Source organism: Micropterus dolomieu, linkage group LG01, assembly GCF_021292245.1.
Source record: "Micropterus dolomieu isolate WLL.071019.BEF.003 ecotype Adirondacks linkage group LG01, ASM2129224v1, whole genome shotgun sequence".
NCBI classification, from domain to species: domain Eukaryota; kingdom Metazoa; phylum Chordata; class Actinopteri; order Centrarchiformes; family Centrarchidae; genus Micropterus; species Micropterus dolomieu.
Window position 1 is genome coordinate 2,090,908 of NC_060150.1, and position 12,465 is coordinate 2,103,372.

The 12,465-nt window shown below is 39.4% G+C and overlaps 1 protein-coding gene across 1 annotated transcript in view; it reads right to left on the reverse strand.

The window, feature by feature from the left end:
* Nucleotides 1-12,465, reverse strand: part of LOC123972807 — a 152,489-nt gene that overhangs the window by 56,504 nt on the left and 83,520 nt on the right. The window contains exons 12-13 of the mRNA XM_046052500.1: nucleotides 8,053-8,457; nucleotides 6,671-7,117 (exon numbers count right to left, since the gene is read on the reverse strand). Coding sequence (XP_045908456.1) covers nucleotides 6,671-7,117; nucleotides 8,053-8,457 — 852 coding nt within the window. The remainder of the gene's footprint in view (nucleotides 1-6,670; nucleotides 7,118-8,052; nucleotides 8,458-12,465) is intronic.

Consider the following 12,465-nt stretch of genomic DNA (forward strand, 5'->3'; position numbering starts at 1 on the left):
GGGGGGGGGGGGGGGGGGGGGGGGTCTGCCCACAGGTGGGAGACTGATCATCTGGAGGAGCCAGATCAATCTGGACCTCAGTGCTCTGAAGACAGTGGAGATGGGCGGGTATTCCAGGAAGAGCTCAGCCACACCTATCAATCTGTGCAACTTCATACGTAACATTTTGTGGAGTCCTTCTGCTTACTTAGGATCCTTCTGCTTACTTAGGATCTTCAGTGGGTGTTGATGCGCTTATGTCACCTTCATACTGTAATAGTCACCTATTCTGCCTTCAGGTACAGCTTTTAATGTGTTGGTAAACATGCTTTATATGTATTGGTTTTGCCTTCACGTGTAAAAAAGCAACTGTATATCAGAAGCCTGTGGTGTATCACGGATTGTTATAAGGACCTTTCTGTATGTATTTTTTCCCACTCATTATTGTTTTGCCACGGGGTAGGTTTTAAAAGGAGAGTGGGAAGTGATGTTTGGGGGGAACTCTGGAGTGCAACAGGTGGAGCGGTCTGAGTTTAGTGGGCTCTGTGTAATGTTTGCCAGACGAACTCAACAATCGGACAAAGCAACTCTTTTTGCCAGATTATATGTTGAGACTTTTCTGGACTGCGGAATCATCCCATTGGATAAACAGACTGGGGCGAGGTAGTGGAAGTTAACTGTGGAATATTATGGACTGCGGCGGCTCGCCACGCTTCACCTGGTATCTTTGTTTTGTTTTTTTTCCTTCTTCTTCTTACTGGAGGTAATCTGGTTCCATCTGGACAATTTAAGTTATTGGAATGAACATTTGAACTGCTGGGACATTGGGGGTTTTGGAGGGTGAATTGAATGTATGTCAGAAATGATGATAATGTCTGTAATGTTTGTTTGATGTGTCGGAGGGCGGCCGAGCCTCCAGCGACTATCTGTGAGTGTTGCCTGCCGTGGTATAACCTGGTATATCTTTAAATACACGCTGTGAAACCCATCCTATGGACTTTTTTCGTTAATATATAATTTTTTTCAAGTGCGTACAGGTGCAAGTTAATTGCTTATCTGGTTTAGGTAGGGCTTGTTTAACTAAGGTAAGCAGGCTGCTGATTGTAATCTCCTAGGCAGGTATCAGATCCGCCCGTAACCTTGGTTAGCTTCCCTTGCTGTTTTGGTGTAAGGCGAATTGTTACTATAGTAATTACACCATTCGAAACTTTTACAAGTCTTCATACTCCTTTCTAAAGATCTCAGGTCATATCTTCACAACACTGGGGACTTTCTCACATTTCTTCAACTTCTTTATGTCCTTCAGCTAAAAACTACAACTGTTCTACATTTATCAGTACAATTTGAAGTTTTTTCAACTTTAAAATTTTATTCATATTCTTTAGAACATGTTAACATAGAACCATTTTTCCAAGATTTCATAGTCCTTCAGCTACTTTCTGCACATTAAAGCCAGCAATGCAGTGTAGCGTCAACTTTTCAACAGTCCTTAAACACATATTTCATGCATTTGTACTATTCAAATTTGTTCAAGACGGCAATTCAGTTTAGCGCAAACTGAATTAATCATTTAATCTATTACCCAACCAGATCAAACAGGATTTATTAAAGGCAGACATTACTCAAATAACACTGGCCGCTACATTTTCCCAAGCCTTTCTGACGGATCAGTAAGTGACGCCACCACCACACACGGACCTGTATGTGCAGCTGGCAGAAGCGCTTCCATGTGACGGTTACATCACGTACCGATCCTTGGGCTGATGTCTGCGACTTTGCTGCAGGGGAATAAAGACAGGCGGGATTGAGTTTACTTTCTACTGTGATAGTTATTGTAACACCTCTTGTGAGAAGGATCAAGGTCCAGCCTGGACACGTCTTCCTGTAGTGAGGAAACTTTGATATGTAGTGGCAGAAACCTGTTTCCATGAGATGAGATGAGATTTCTCTCTCTCTCTCTCTCTCTCTCTCTCTTTCTCGACCATTGCCATGAATGTTTAGGTTGTTTAGGTTGCAATGTTGCCAGAGCACAAATTCACATATAAACAAAATATATATATAATTAATTAATAATGTGATAGTTAAGTTACTTTATACAAACAACAATGGTTCTCCATTTGTTGCATGAGGAAATACATTTAGCTGTAATGATATGGCACTAAGTAGGAGAGTTTCTGTGTGTCGGATTTAGCTCTCTCTCGCACAAACACACTGTTTTACTGTGGAATGAAGTTAGTTCAATATAAACTAGGCCTATACTGTGTGTGTGTGTGTGTGTGTGTGTGTATATATGACCTTACTATAAAATTAAAAAAAATTCAAAGTAGCTTAGATGTAACTAAGCTACTTTTGCCACGTTGCCGTAGCTTAGCTTGCTACATTTCACTGGGGGGTAGCTTCTGTGTAGTGAAGCTTCATTTAATGTAGAGTAGCTAGTAGCTTAGCTCACTACATTTTCCAAGTAGCTTGCCCAACACTGCCCAAAACTCAAAGGTGGCTAGAGGCCCCTAACTTCCAGCACTACTACCTAGCCAGCCAACTCCAATATATTACCAAATGGACTCATAATACCCACCATCATCATTCATGGCTAAATATAGAACAAACGGAATGTTAACAAATAGCAATCAAGGACCTACCCTTCCTTAGCAAAACTATTAATAAACACTACTGCTTTAAAAATACCATAGTTGCCACAACTCTGTCAGCCTAGTGGAAAGTCAATAAAATTACAAACTACACAATGTCACCTAGCCAATATACACCCATTTAGCATAACCCAGGTATTGTAGTAAACAAATCAGCTACGACAGGCACTAAATGGAAGGAAAAAGGAAGAACACATCTACACCACTTCTTTAAAAATAATACATTAGTTACTTTCCAACAGTTAATGCAAAAATTTAGTTCAGAATGCAGCACCCCGTCCGGTTTTTGATCAGCCCAAAAGGACTCATGTCACTCCATTACTCAGTGACCACCACTGGCTCCCTATGGCCTCTCAAATCTAATTCAAGCCCCTTAATGCTGCATACAGAGTGACTAAACTCCATAATACAAGTTTACGATCCTTCTCCGTCACTGTGCTCCTCCAACAAATGCCGCCTGGCTCTGCCCTTTCTACACACACAGCAATCCCAGTCCCTGTTCTCATCTGTGACACCACGATGGTGGAACAAGCAACCACACGCCATCAGAGCAGGGGCGTCCTGCTCTAACTTCAAGAAAACTCACTCTCTAGAAAACTCATCTCACTTTCTCTTATAACACCTCTAACTCCTAACCTCTAACATGCACTTCCTGTGCTCTTTTTCTTCTATCCCCTTGCAATTATCTTGTACTGATTGCACTTTTTTTGTTAACTCTTACTTCTTTCCCTAGGTATTTACCCCGTTGATGTGATATGTGCCATTACCTCTTGCTAGTATTTATTTGTGCACTTACTAGTATGTATTGCCAGTTGTAGATCTTGTGCCGTATTGATGCTTTGTTGATGCTTGTATGTTGTTCCTCAAACATAAGTATCTTTGGATAAATGCGTCTGCCAAAGGAGTAAATGTAAATGTCTTCATAAAAGGCAATAATTACAATACACTCAATTAAAACAAGCAATTAAGGCAAATATTAACATATCCAATAACAACCATCAACCACCATCGCTATTAAACACCATCAATAAAACTGTTAATTCAAACAAACATCTATCACAATTATATAAACTTCTGTCTTCCATTGATTCCACCAAATCTCTCCCAATAAATAAATGGGAAAAAGATCTCAACTTCAGCACTAATAATGAATTCTGGACCCAAATATGAAAAAACATCTTCAACATGTCAAAAAAATCTATACAAGATGGCTCTGCACACCAGTAAAACAATTAAATAAATAATCACTAAACTATCACAGTTCTTTGAATACAACATCCCCCTATCCCCATTACTGTGTCTACTAGGAGATTCGGATATACTTGACACATCACAAAAACAAATCACAACACCCCTTCTAGTACCCCTAACTACAGCCAAAAAACTATTTTACTCAACTGGAAGAATAGAAAACCACTCAATATTCCATAGTGGTTAAATCTTTTAACGGAACATGTAATGCTGGAACAAATCTCAGCCAAACAAAAAAAACATATTGAATCAAACAAAATTTCTTACATCTCTCTGCCACCAACTTAGTGCCACAGTAAATACAAACAAACAACCTATGTACATCCCCATACATAAACAGCATTAGGATCATACACACACACTCTAGTAAACACGCTTTCATTTTGGACATTTTCACTTAGGGGCGTTCTCACTTTTGTTGCCAGCAGTTTAGACATTAATGGCTGTGTGATGTGTTATTATACAAGCTGTACACTCACTACTTTACATTGTAGCAAAGTGTCATTTCTTCAGTGTTGTCACATGAAAAGATATAATCATATATTTACAACAATGTGAGGAGTGTACTCACTTTTGTGAGCTACTGTAAGTATGTGTGTGTCTGTCTATATGTATGTATATACACTGTATATTGTTCTTTTTTGTATATTCCGTTTTCTTTCTTTCATTGGTAGCAGTAATCCTCTACTCCATCACTATCATTATTATTATTATTATTATCATCATCAGTGTCGACCTTCTTTATCCATTGTGATTTATTTATCTCAATCATCCATCATATTGGTTTGTTTCTACTAACACTCCCACAAGTATCATACATGACTCAAATTTTATTATGCCCAAACTAACTCTATAAAGTTGTTTCCCTTAAACACCCTTCTACCATATATTTTCTTCACCCACAAGTACAGATAACCTGTTTCCTACACCCTTACTTTTCTAGCCGATGTCTTATTATGTTCCCACTCCCTTCATCTGTAATCTCTAATAGATTTAGGTATACTTTTTGTGTTTTCTATGTTGATTAGGATTTTAGACTGGGGCATGTGCCATACGTCATCAAATGGATTTTAATTTTACAAATAAGTTTCATTTGGCTGAAAACGACACAAACAAGTGACAAAGACAGTAACATATAGTGTTAGAGATGTTAATGATTAATCTTAACTATGTATATGTATGTTTTAATTTATACTATAAATCCCATGTCAAAAATTATTCATACTTACTTAACAAAACTTTCTCAGTAACTAATGGCAAGCCATTACAACAATTAAGCAGTTCATATAATTGTTAACAATCTTTTTGCATGTCTCCACTGGGATTTTGCGATGATCTTATGTCTTTGAGGTTGGAAGGCCTCTTTGTCATACCTCGGGTCTTTGGTTCCCTCCACAGATTCTCGACGGGATCAGGTCTGGATTCTGTCTGGGCTACTCCAAAATGTTGATATTGTTGTCTTTGTACCATTTCTTGACCACTTTGACAGTATCTTACTGATCACTGTCTTGTTGATAGATCCAGTGCTTCCGAAGACCATATATTTTTTTCCTGCCTTTATCCTCCAAAATCTATATTCTGTCCTCTTTTTTTGTCATTTACTTTGACAAGGTTGCCTGGCCCATTGGCTGCAAAACACCCCAAAGCATTACATTCCCACCACCATCCTTGACTGTTGAGATGGTGTTCTCGGGGTTGAATGTTTCTCCTTTCTTTCACCAAACAACAGCCTTGTCCCTGTGTCCAAACAACTCAATTGATGATGAAAATATTTCTTCTTTTTCCAGGTGAACTTTTGCAAGGGCTAGGCAAGCTTTTGTGTGTCCAGAGTATCTCAGGATGGCCTTGGTGGTGATCCGGGGATTCTTCTTGGCCACCATTCTTGCAAGCGCAGCTCACTTTTGGCTTCCTTTTCTTCCCTTTAAGGTTTTTCAGTGTGGAACTTGTTGTACTTCTTGATTATGCATTGTACTGTAGCCACTATCCGCCTGAAATAACTTTGATATGGCTTTATAGCTTTTCACAGTCTCATGAGCAGCCACAATGTGCAACTGGAGGTCCTCAGTAAGCTCTACTGTTTTAGCCATGACTTGCAGTTGACTACTTACTAACTAGAGAACTACTGCTTCAGTTGTTCACAATTTATAGGTGATTTATAGGTGATTATAATACGCTGTCATGGTAGAACTTAAAAGACCAAAATGGTTTGGAAACTTATTTCTTGAAAAATGCAACAATTTCAAGGGGTATGAATCATTTTTGGCATGGCATTTTCAGCACAAATTTAGTATAGAAATATTTAGAAATAGTTAAGATTTATCATTAACATCTCTAACACCATATCTTACTGGCATTGTCACATTTTTGTCATTTTCAGGCAAATGAAACCTATTGGTAAAAAATAGAATTCACTATGTAAAAAAAATTGGCAAGGGTATGAACAATTATTGGCTTAACAATATGCAAGATGGAGATATCCACTGATTAGTCAGGAAGAATGAAATTGAACCACAAGAAAATCGTCTCTTTCGGGTCCAATCCAGTATCACAACATGTATCAGCTCATGGGAGATGAGCGTTGCTAGGGGGGTTTGATCTGCACATAACTCTAGGTAATGTAGGAATAAACACATTGGGCTGCGTAGAATAAAACAGCATGTCATCAATAAAACTAAACACAGTGATATAACGTTTATGTGGACTGATCACCTGAACACTTTACCTTCACCTTCAAACTAACAGTGAGTTTCCAGAAATGTCCACTGAAGTCATGTGAAGTACAATTAATTTACCTGAGCTGTGAGATATAAGGCAGACACTGTAGGAAACTCCTCACTTCACTCTCTTCATCTGACCAGCCTGTCAGCTCCACTGGTTTCTTCTCTGGTTGGAGTTTCAGCACTTCCAGGAGGATGGAGGTCTTTCTCTCTGAGAGGTTTATGAACCAGACTGCAGGAGCTGACTGGAAAACTGACTGTAATGATGGAAGGACTCTCAAGCCTGTTTTAGTCTCATAGTCCTTCAGGTGGGAGTACAGATCCAGCAGGAAATCACACTGATATTTGTGTTTATTACTATCATCCATGTATCTGACATTAAGAGGGAATGTTTGATATCTGCACACTGATGATAACAGCTCCAGTATCTTCTCTCCTGTCTGCTGTTCTCTCTCTGCTGCTGCACAGAACAGATTCCCAAAGAACTTGACTTCACCGGAGCGTCTAAACCGCCAAGAGACACTGGAACGAGAATTGAAAATTTCGTTATGATCTGATGTCAACAAAAAAAAAACAAGCCATGCATTACTGATATGGAGTTTATCAGCTAAAAGCCTACAAATACCTGCTGATGAGCAGAATACAGTAAAATTAATCAACCTGAAACTCAAGGAAAAATGATTTTAACAGGGATATATGTGGATTTAAGAAAACTGTTGTTAAATTAAATTCTTGACAAAATGTTGAATGAAGCAGGAAAGTCAGGCTACAAAGGTGTATCCTCTACTCTGTATTACAGATTGTATGTTATACTGGAATACCAGTCCTGAACCAACAGGGTGGCTGAAAGGAAAACTTTACCCAAAACATTTATTAATCAAATAGCTCCAATGCTGAAATACTGGGCCACAAGTTTTAACATCCATCATTCTGTAAAACTCTATGAAACTTCATACAGTACTAGTGTAACATAATTAGGATTTCTAGTGGTTTCCTGATCACATCCTGATGACATGTGGTTTCTTTTCAATATTAAGAATAAACCACTTGATCAAAATCCTCTCATTCAGTCCTCTTAATCATTCTTTGTTCAAACATCCAGCTCAGTTACAGCTCTTTTCTTGGCTATATTAAAGTCAGGGGAGCCAAAAAATGAGCTCCAATCCAGCATCCATGACCAATCACTCAAAATGTGAACCACTTTAAGAAATGTGGTTCATTAATATGAGTGTGTTTGTCGTAGCTCCACTAAAATCAATATGTTAGTCAACACTAACACATTGATGTGCTTAGAAGGGAAACATCTTTTAATGCAGGAAACTACTGCTTCATCCCTGAGATTTGCTAAATCACAGCAAAAAGCTGTAAAACAGTAAAAAAGAACATCAGTGGTCCTGGAGAAGAACTGAACTCCTCATCGTCAACACAATGGTGATTGTTGCTGACATTTCATTTACCTGAGCAGTGAGATATAAGGCAGACACTGTAGGAAACTCCTCACTTCACTCTCTTCATCTGAGCAGCCTGTCAGCTCCACTGGTTTCTTCTCTTGTTGGAGTTTCAGCACTTCCAGGAGGATGGAGGTCTTTCTCTCTGAGAGGTTTATGGACCAGACTGCAGGAGCTGACTGGAAAACTGACTGTAATGATGGAAGGACTCTCAACCCTGTTTCAGGATCATGAGAGTACAGATCCAGCAGGAAATCACACCATTTCTCTTTAAGAGGGAATGATTGATATCTGCACACTGATGATAACAGCTCCAGTATCTTCTCTCCTGTCTGCTGTTCTCTCTCTGCTGCTGCACAGAACAGATTCCCAAAGAACTTGACTGCACCTGAGCCTCTGAACCGCTGAGAGAATCTGGAACAAGAGTTAACATTTTATGATATTATGTTGAGGAAATAACCTTTGTCACGTGTACGTTTGAAAGTAACTGCAAACAATAAAACAGATTCAGATTCAATAATTAATTTATTAAATCTAGTCTACAAAGTACCATTTCACATATGGAAACAAAATATAGTGGGAAGACTGGTTAGTTTAGGTTCTTAGAGTGAATTTCAGCTATCTAAAGTTTTACTGCCAACAAGTATAATTGTCTAAGGCAAACTAAAAAGAGAGATTGGGCAGAGTATAGGTGGTTGGCAAGAAACAAGCTTCAGAAATAACAAATCCAAGGGAACACCAGGTCACGCTGACTTACATGAACTAGCTTGACCGATTGTGTCCGGGCCAAGTTCCGATTTATCATTCTGGTTTTCTGGTTTCTCAGACAGAGAGGAATGTATCAAAATCATTAACTATATGGAAATTCATAACTGTTATATGAAGATGTTTAACATAAGCTGAATATAGAAAGCCATTTTGACCGGTGGATGCATGTGGAACTAAATGTCCATACGATAAGGCCTCATCAAGCCTCACCAGAGTAGCAGGTAAGACCTTCATTTGGATTAAAGGTTTCCACACATCCACCAATGTGTCCCTGAGCAAGACACTTAACCCCTAGTTGCTCCAGAGGCGTACGCCCTCTGACTGTATAGTAATTGTAAGTTGCTTTGGATAAAAGCATCAGCTAAATGAATAAATGTAAATGTAAATGGTTTAAGGTTATTTAATGCGTTTTCATTTATCATAAATGTATGTTTATCCTTTAATGTGTGCACGTAGTGAATATAATATATTTTATTTGTTCTTGTTTCTCTTGTGGAGTTAGGCTGTTTCCTGTGGCAATGGAGGGTTTGCTGAATACTACAGGAAACTGGGGGACAGACAAGTGCAGAGGGGGGTGCAATGGGTGCTTGAGCACCTGCCCTTTTGCCCTTTGCTGCCCAAAGTGCCCTTTTTTCAAACGCCTTCCTTCATTTTATTTATTTTAAAATTTGTAAAGGCCCTTTTGTGAAGGCCTCCCCGATCAAACTATCAGTAAAATGAATTGATAATAATTTCACAGTAAATAAAATGACCCAATTGATGACCTTTCACCTGCTGACCTCATCCGTGACGAGCCCTCCCGTTCAGACACCGTTAGTGATTCAGCAGCTCTGTCTACAGGACACTTTCGATTCCACTAGTAAGAGGAGTTTGCCGCAATGTGCTTGTTGTGGATTGTTGCAAAGAGAGCATGCACAATTGTTGTGTATATTGCTGTGTGTTGCCTGCCTGTAGAAGTAATATCATCTGCCGGCTAACACGACGACATGCCGACAACTAACGTTACTTCTACACTATAAACAAAGGTGCTCTGTTCACTTCGTTCTGTTTGGGGGAGAAAAGTTTCACGGGCGTCGAGAGGTCTGATCTTTTCTATGTAATTTGACAAAGTGTTGAAGGAAGCAAGAAAGTCAGGCTACAAAGATGTATCCTCACTTCTGTATTAAAGATTGAGGGCCCTATCTTGCACCCGGCACAAAGAGCAGCTCAACTGTTATTGCTAGTTTCCAAACGACGCAATTCTCATTTTCTGGCCAAGCGCCCATGTTGTTTAAATTACTAATGCACCCATCAATGTGTCTATTGTAGTGCTAGGCTTAAAAATCTGTTCTGGTCAGGCCATTGCTTAAAGTGGAAAAAAAGGTGCCAGTACTCCCCATTCAAATGGTGGCAATTGTATCGGCAGGTAACTATGGATTATTTGTTTCACTGCTTAAACGCCCCACAATATTTGCTGTGACTTTACTGCACATGGAAACATTTAAAATATCTAACAGCAGCCTTTCTAATCATGAAAGTAAAATGTTAAAGAACATACTCAATAAAACGCAAAATAAAGAAACCAGTGTAGGGGAGAGATGTAACCCACGACCGGTTCATCATAGTTAATAATAATGTAGCGTAGTGAGAACCCAGATGTTTCATAGAGGAAACAGTATCTGTCTGTCTGTTAACATACTCCAGTCTGCTTCACTGATAAACCACAGAGACAGTTTTTATAACATGTCCACACCTCTGTCCATACCCTCCCCCCACCTCCCACTGTGAGTTTGCAATTCAGTCTGTCAGTTGATGTTTTTTGTAGCGCGCCATTCATCTGCCATTATAACAGCAATGTGTCAAGGTACAGTAGTAGTGTAACATAATTAGGATTTCTAGTGGTTTACTGATCACATCCTGATGACATGTGTTTTCTTTTCAATATTAATAATAAACCACTTGATCAAAATCTTCCCATTCGCTCCTCTTAATCATTCATCGTTCAAACATCCTGCTCAGTTACAGCTCTTTTCTTGGCTATATTAGAGTCAGGGGAGCCAATAAATGAGCTCCAATCCAGCATCCATGACCAATCACATGCTGGGATTAAAAATAAAAAGCATTAAGAGCTCAAAATGTTGAAACACTTTAAGAAATGTGGTTCATTCATGTTCATGCACGACATAGTTCATTTCCATGCTGCAGTTCATAAACATTGTTGCCTGTCTGCGTTTATCAAAGGTAATAAACAGTTGTATTTCACTCTAATATTGTTCAGTCTTGCAGGCAACCAAGACACAGACAGAGCTGCCCTGCTGGGTAGCAGGACAGAGGACTAGAGAGATTCCCTGCAGTTGCACATGAACCTGCTCACATCAGACTTTCAGAAAAGACGATACAAGTTTACCTGACTGCTGTTCCCGAAAGTCACTGTCATTGAGTTATTTTCTCTTCTTGTGCTCAAAAGGATAGACCCTGTCTATCCTCTCATCACCGTTATAATCACCAGCTTTCAACATTGACGTTTTTGTCGTTTTTTTCTACATTTCATATCATTAACAAAGTGCCTTTTACATTACCAAAGTTTTATTTTGAAAGTGTAACCGCATGTTGCATGTATGTTATTGCTAACTTGATCAGACGTTGCAGTTGTTGCAAATTGCTGCTAACTTGACCGCGGAGCCCTAAACTTCCAAAAATCACACCAAGGGGTCTTGACAGTCTTACTGGGGCACAGCACAAGGATACAGGGGCATACATGTTTCAGGCAGAGTAGAGGGACAAAGCCTCTGCTCGCCCAGCTGCTGAGTGACAGGGAGATCTGAAGGAGAGAGCCGGGAGCAGCGTTGGAGTTTTTGGACAGTTAAACACATGCAGTTGCACTGGATTCAGGTCTATAAAGGAGACATTTACCCGCAGGAGGAGCTCAGAGTTCTTTTAGTTTATTAAATTAACTTTTTAATTTAAATATTTGGGATAAAAAGTGGATTTATCTTCACTCATCTGCTGCAGCGAGCCATCGAGTTGCTCTGTGATACTTGTTAATATTTTTATAGAAACCGGACAAAACAGGAGATTACTTGGAGAAAGTAAGCGAGGAAGATGAACTACCTGTAAGTACTGAAAATGTGTTTGTTACTTGATTCCAGCTGTTGTTCTACTTTGCTACGATACCAGTTAGCATAGCCCTGATCGATCCAAACGCCATTTAGAGAACAAGCATTTTAAAAGTTGTTTGCTTATCATCTCGCTGACGGACCTGACTAAGCATGAAGTCATATGTTTAATGAATCAGTTAGTTATTTGTAGTGAACAACAGTGTGGATTTGTGCATTTTTCATGGAATAAATGTGGAGCTACCCTAAATTCCTTTCTCCTCCCCAGAGAAGATGGGGAGGGGTCAAAGTTGCTTTCTCTAAGTGCTAGCCCGACCATAAAACTGGCACCATTTTGATTCCGAAGCTGATAACGCGGGGCCTGACTGTTAAACTGACAAAGGGACACGAGCCAGCCATTGGCACCTCCCTGAACAGCCTATCAAAACTTACCCCACCACACACGTTTCCGTGGAAACTGACCTTATTCTTTGTTTATTACCACATCAAAAGGATACTCCTTGTCTCACCTAAGTGTGACATGTTCCAGACACTGAACTTTGGATGACAAAGGACTGCA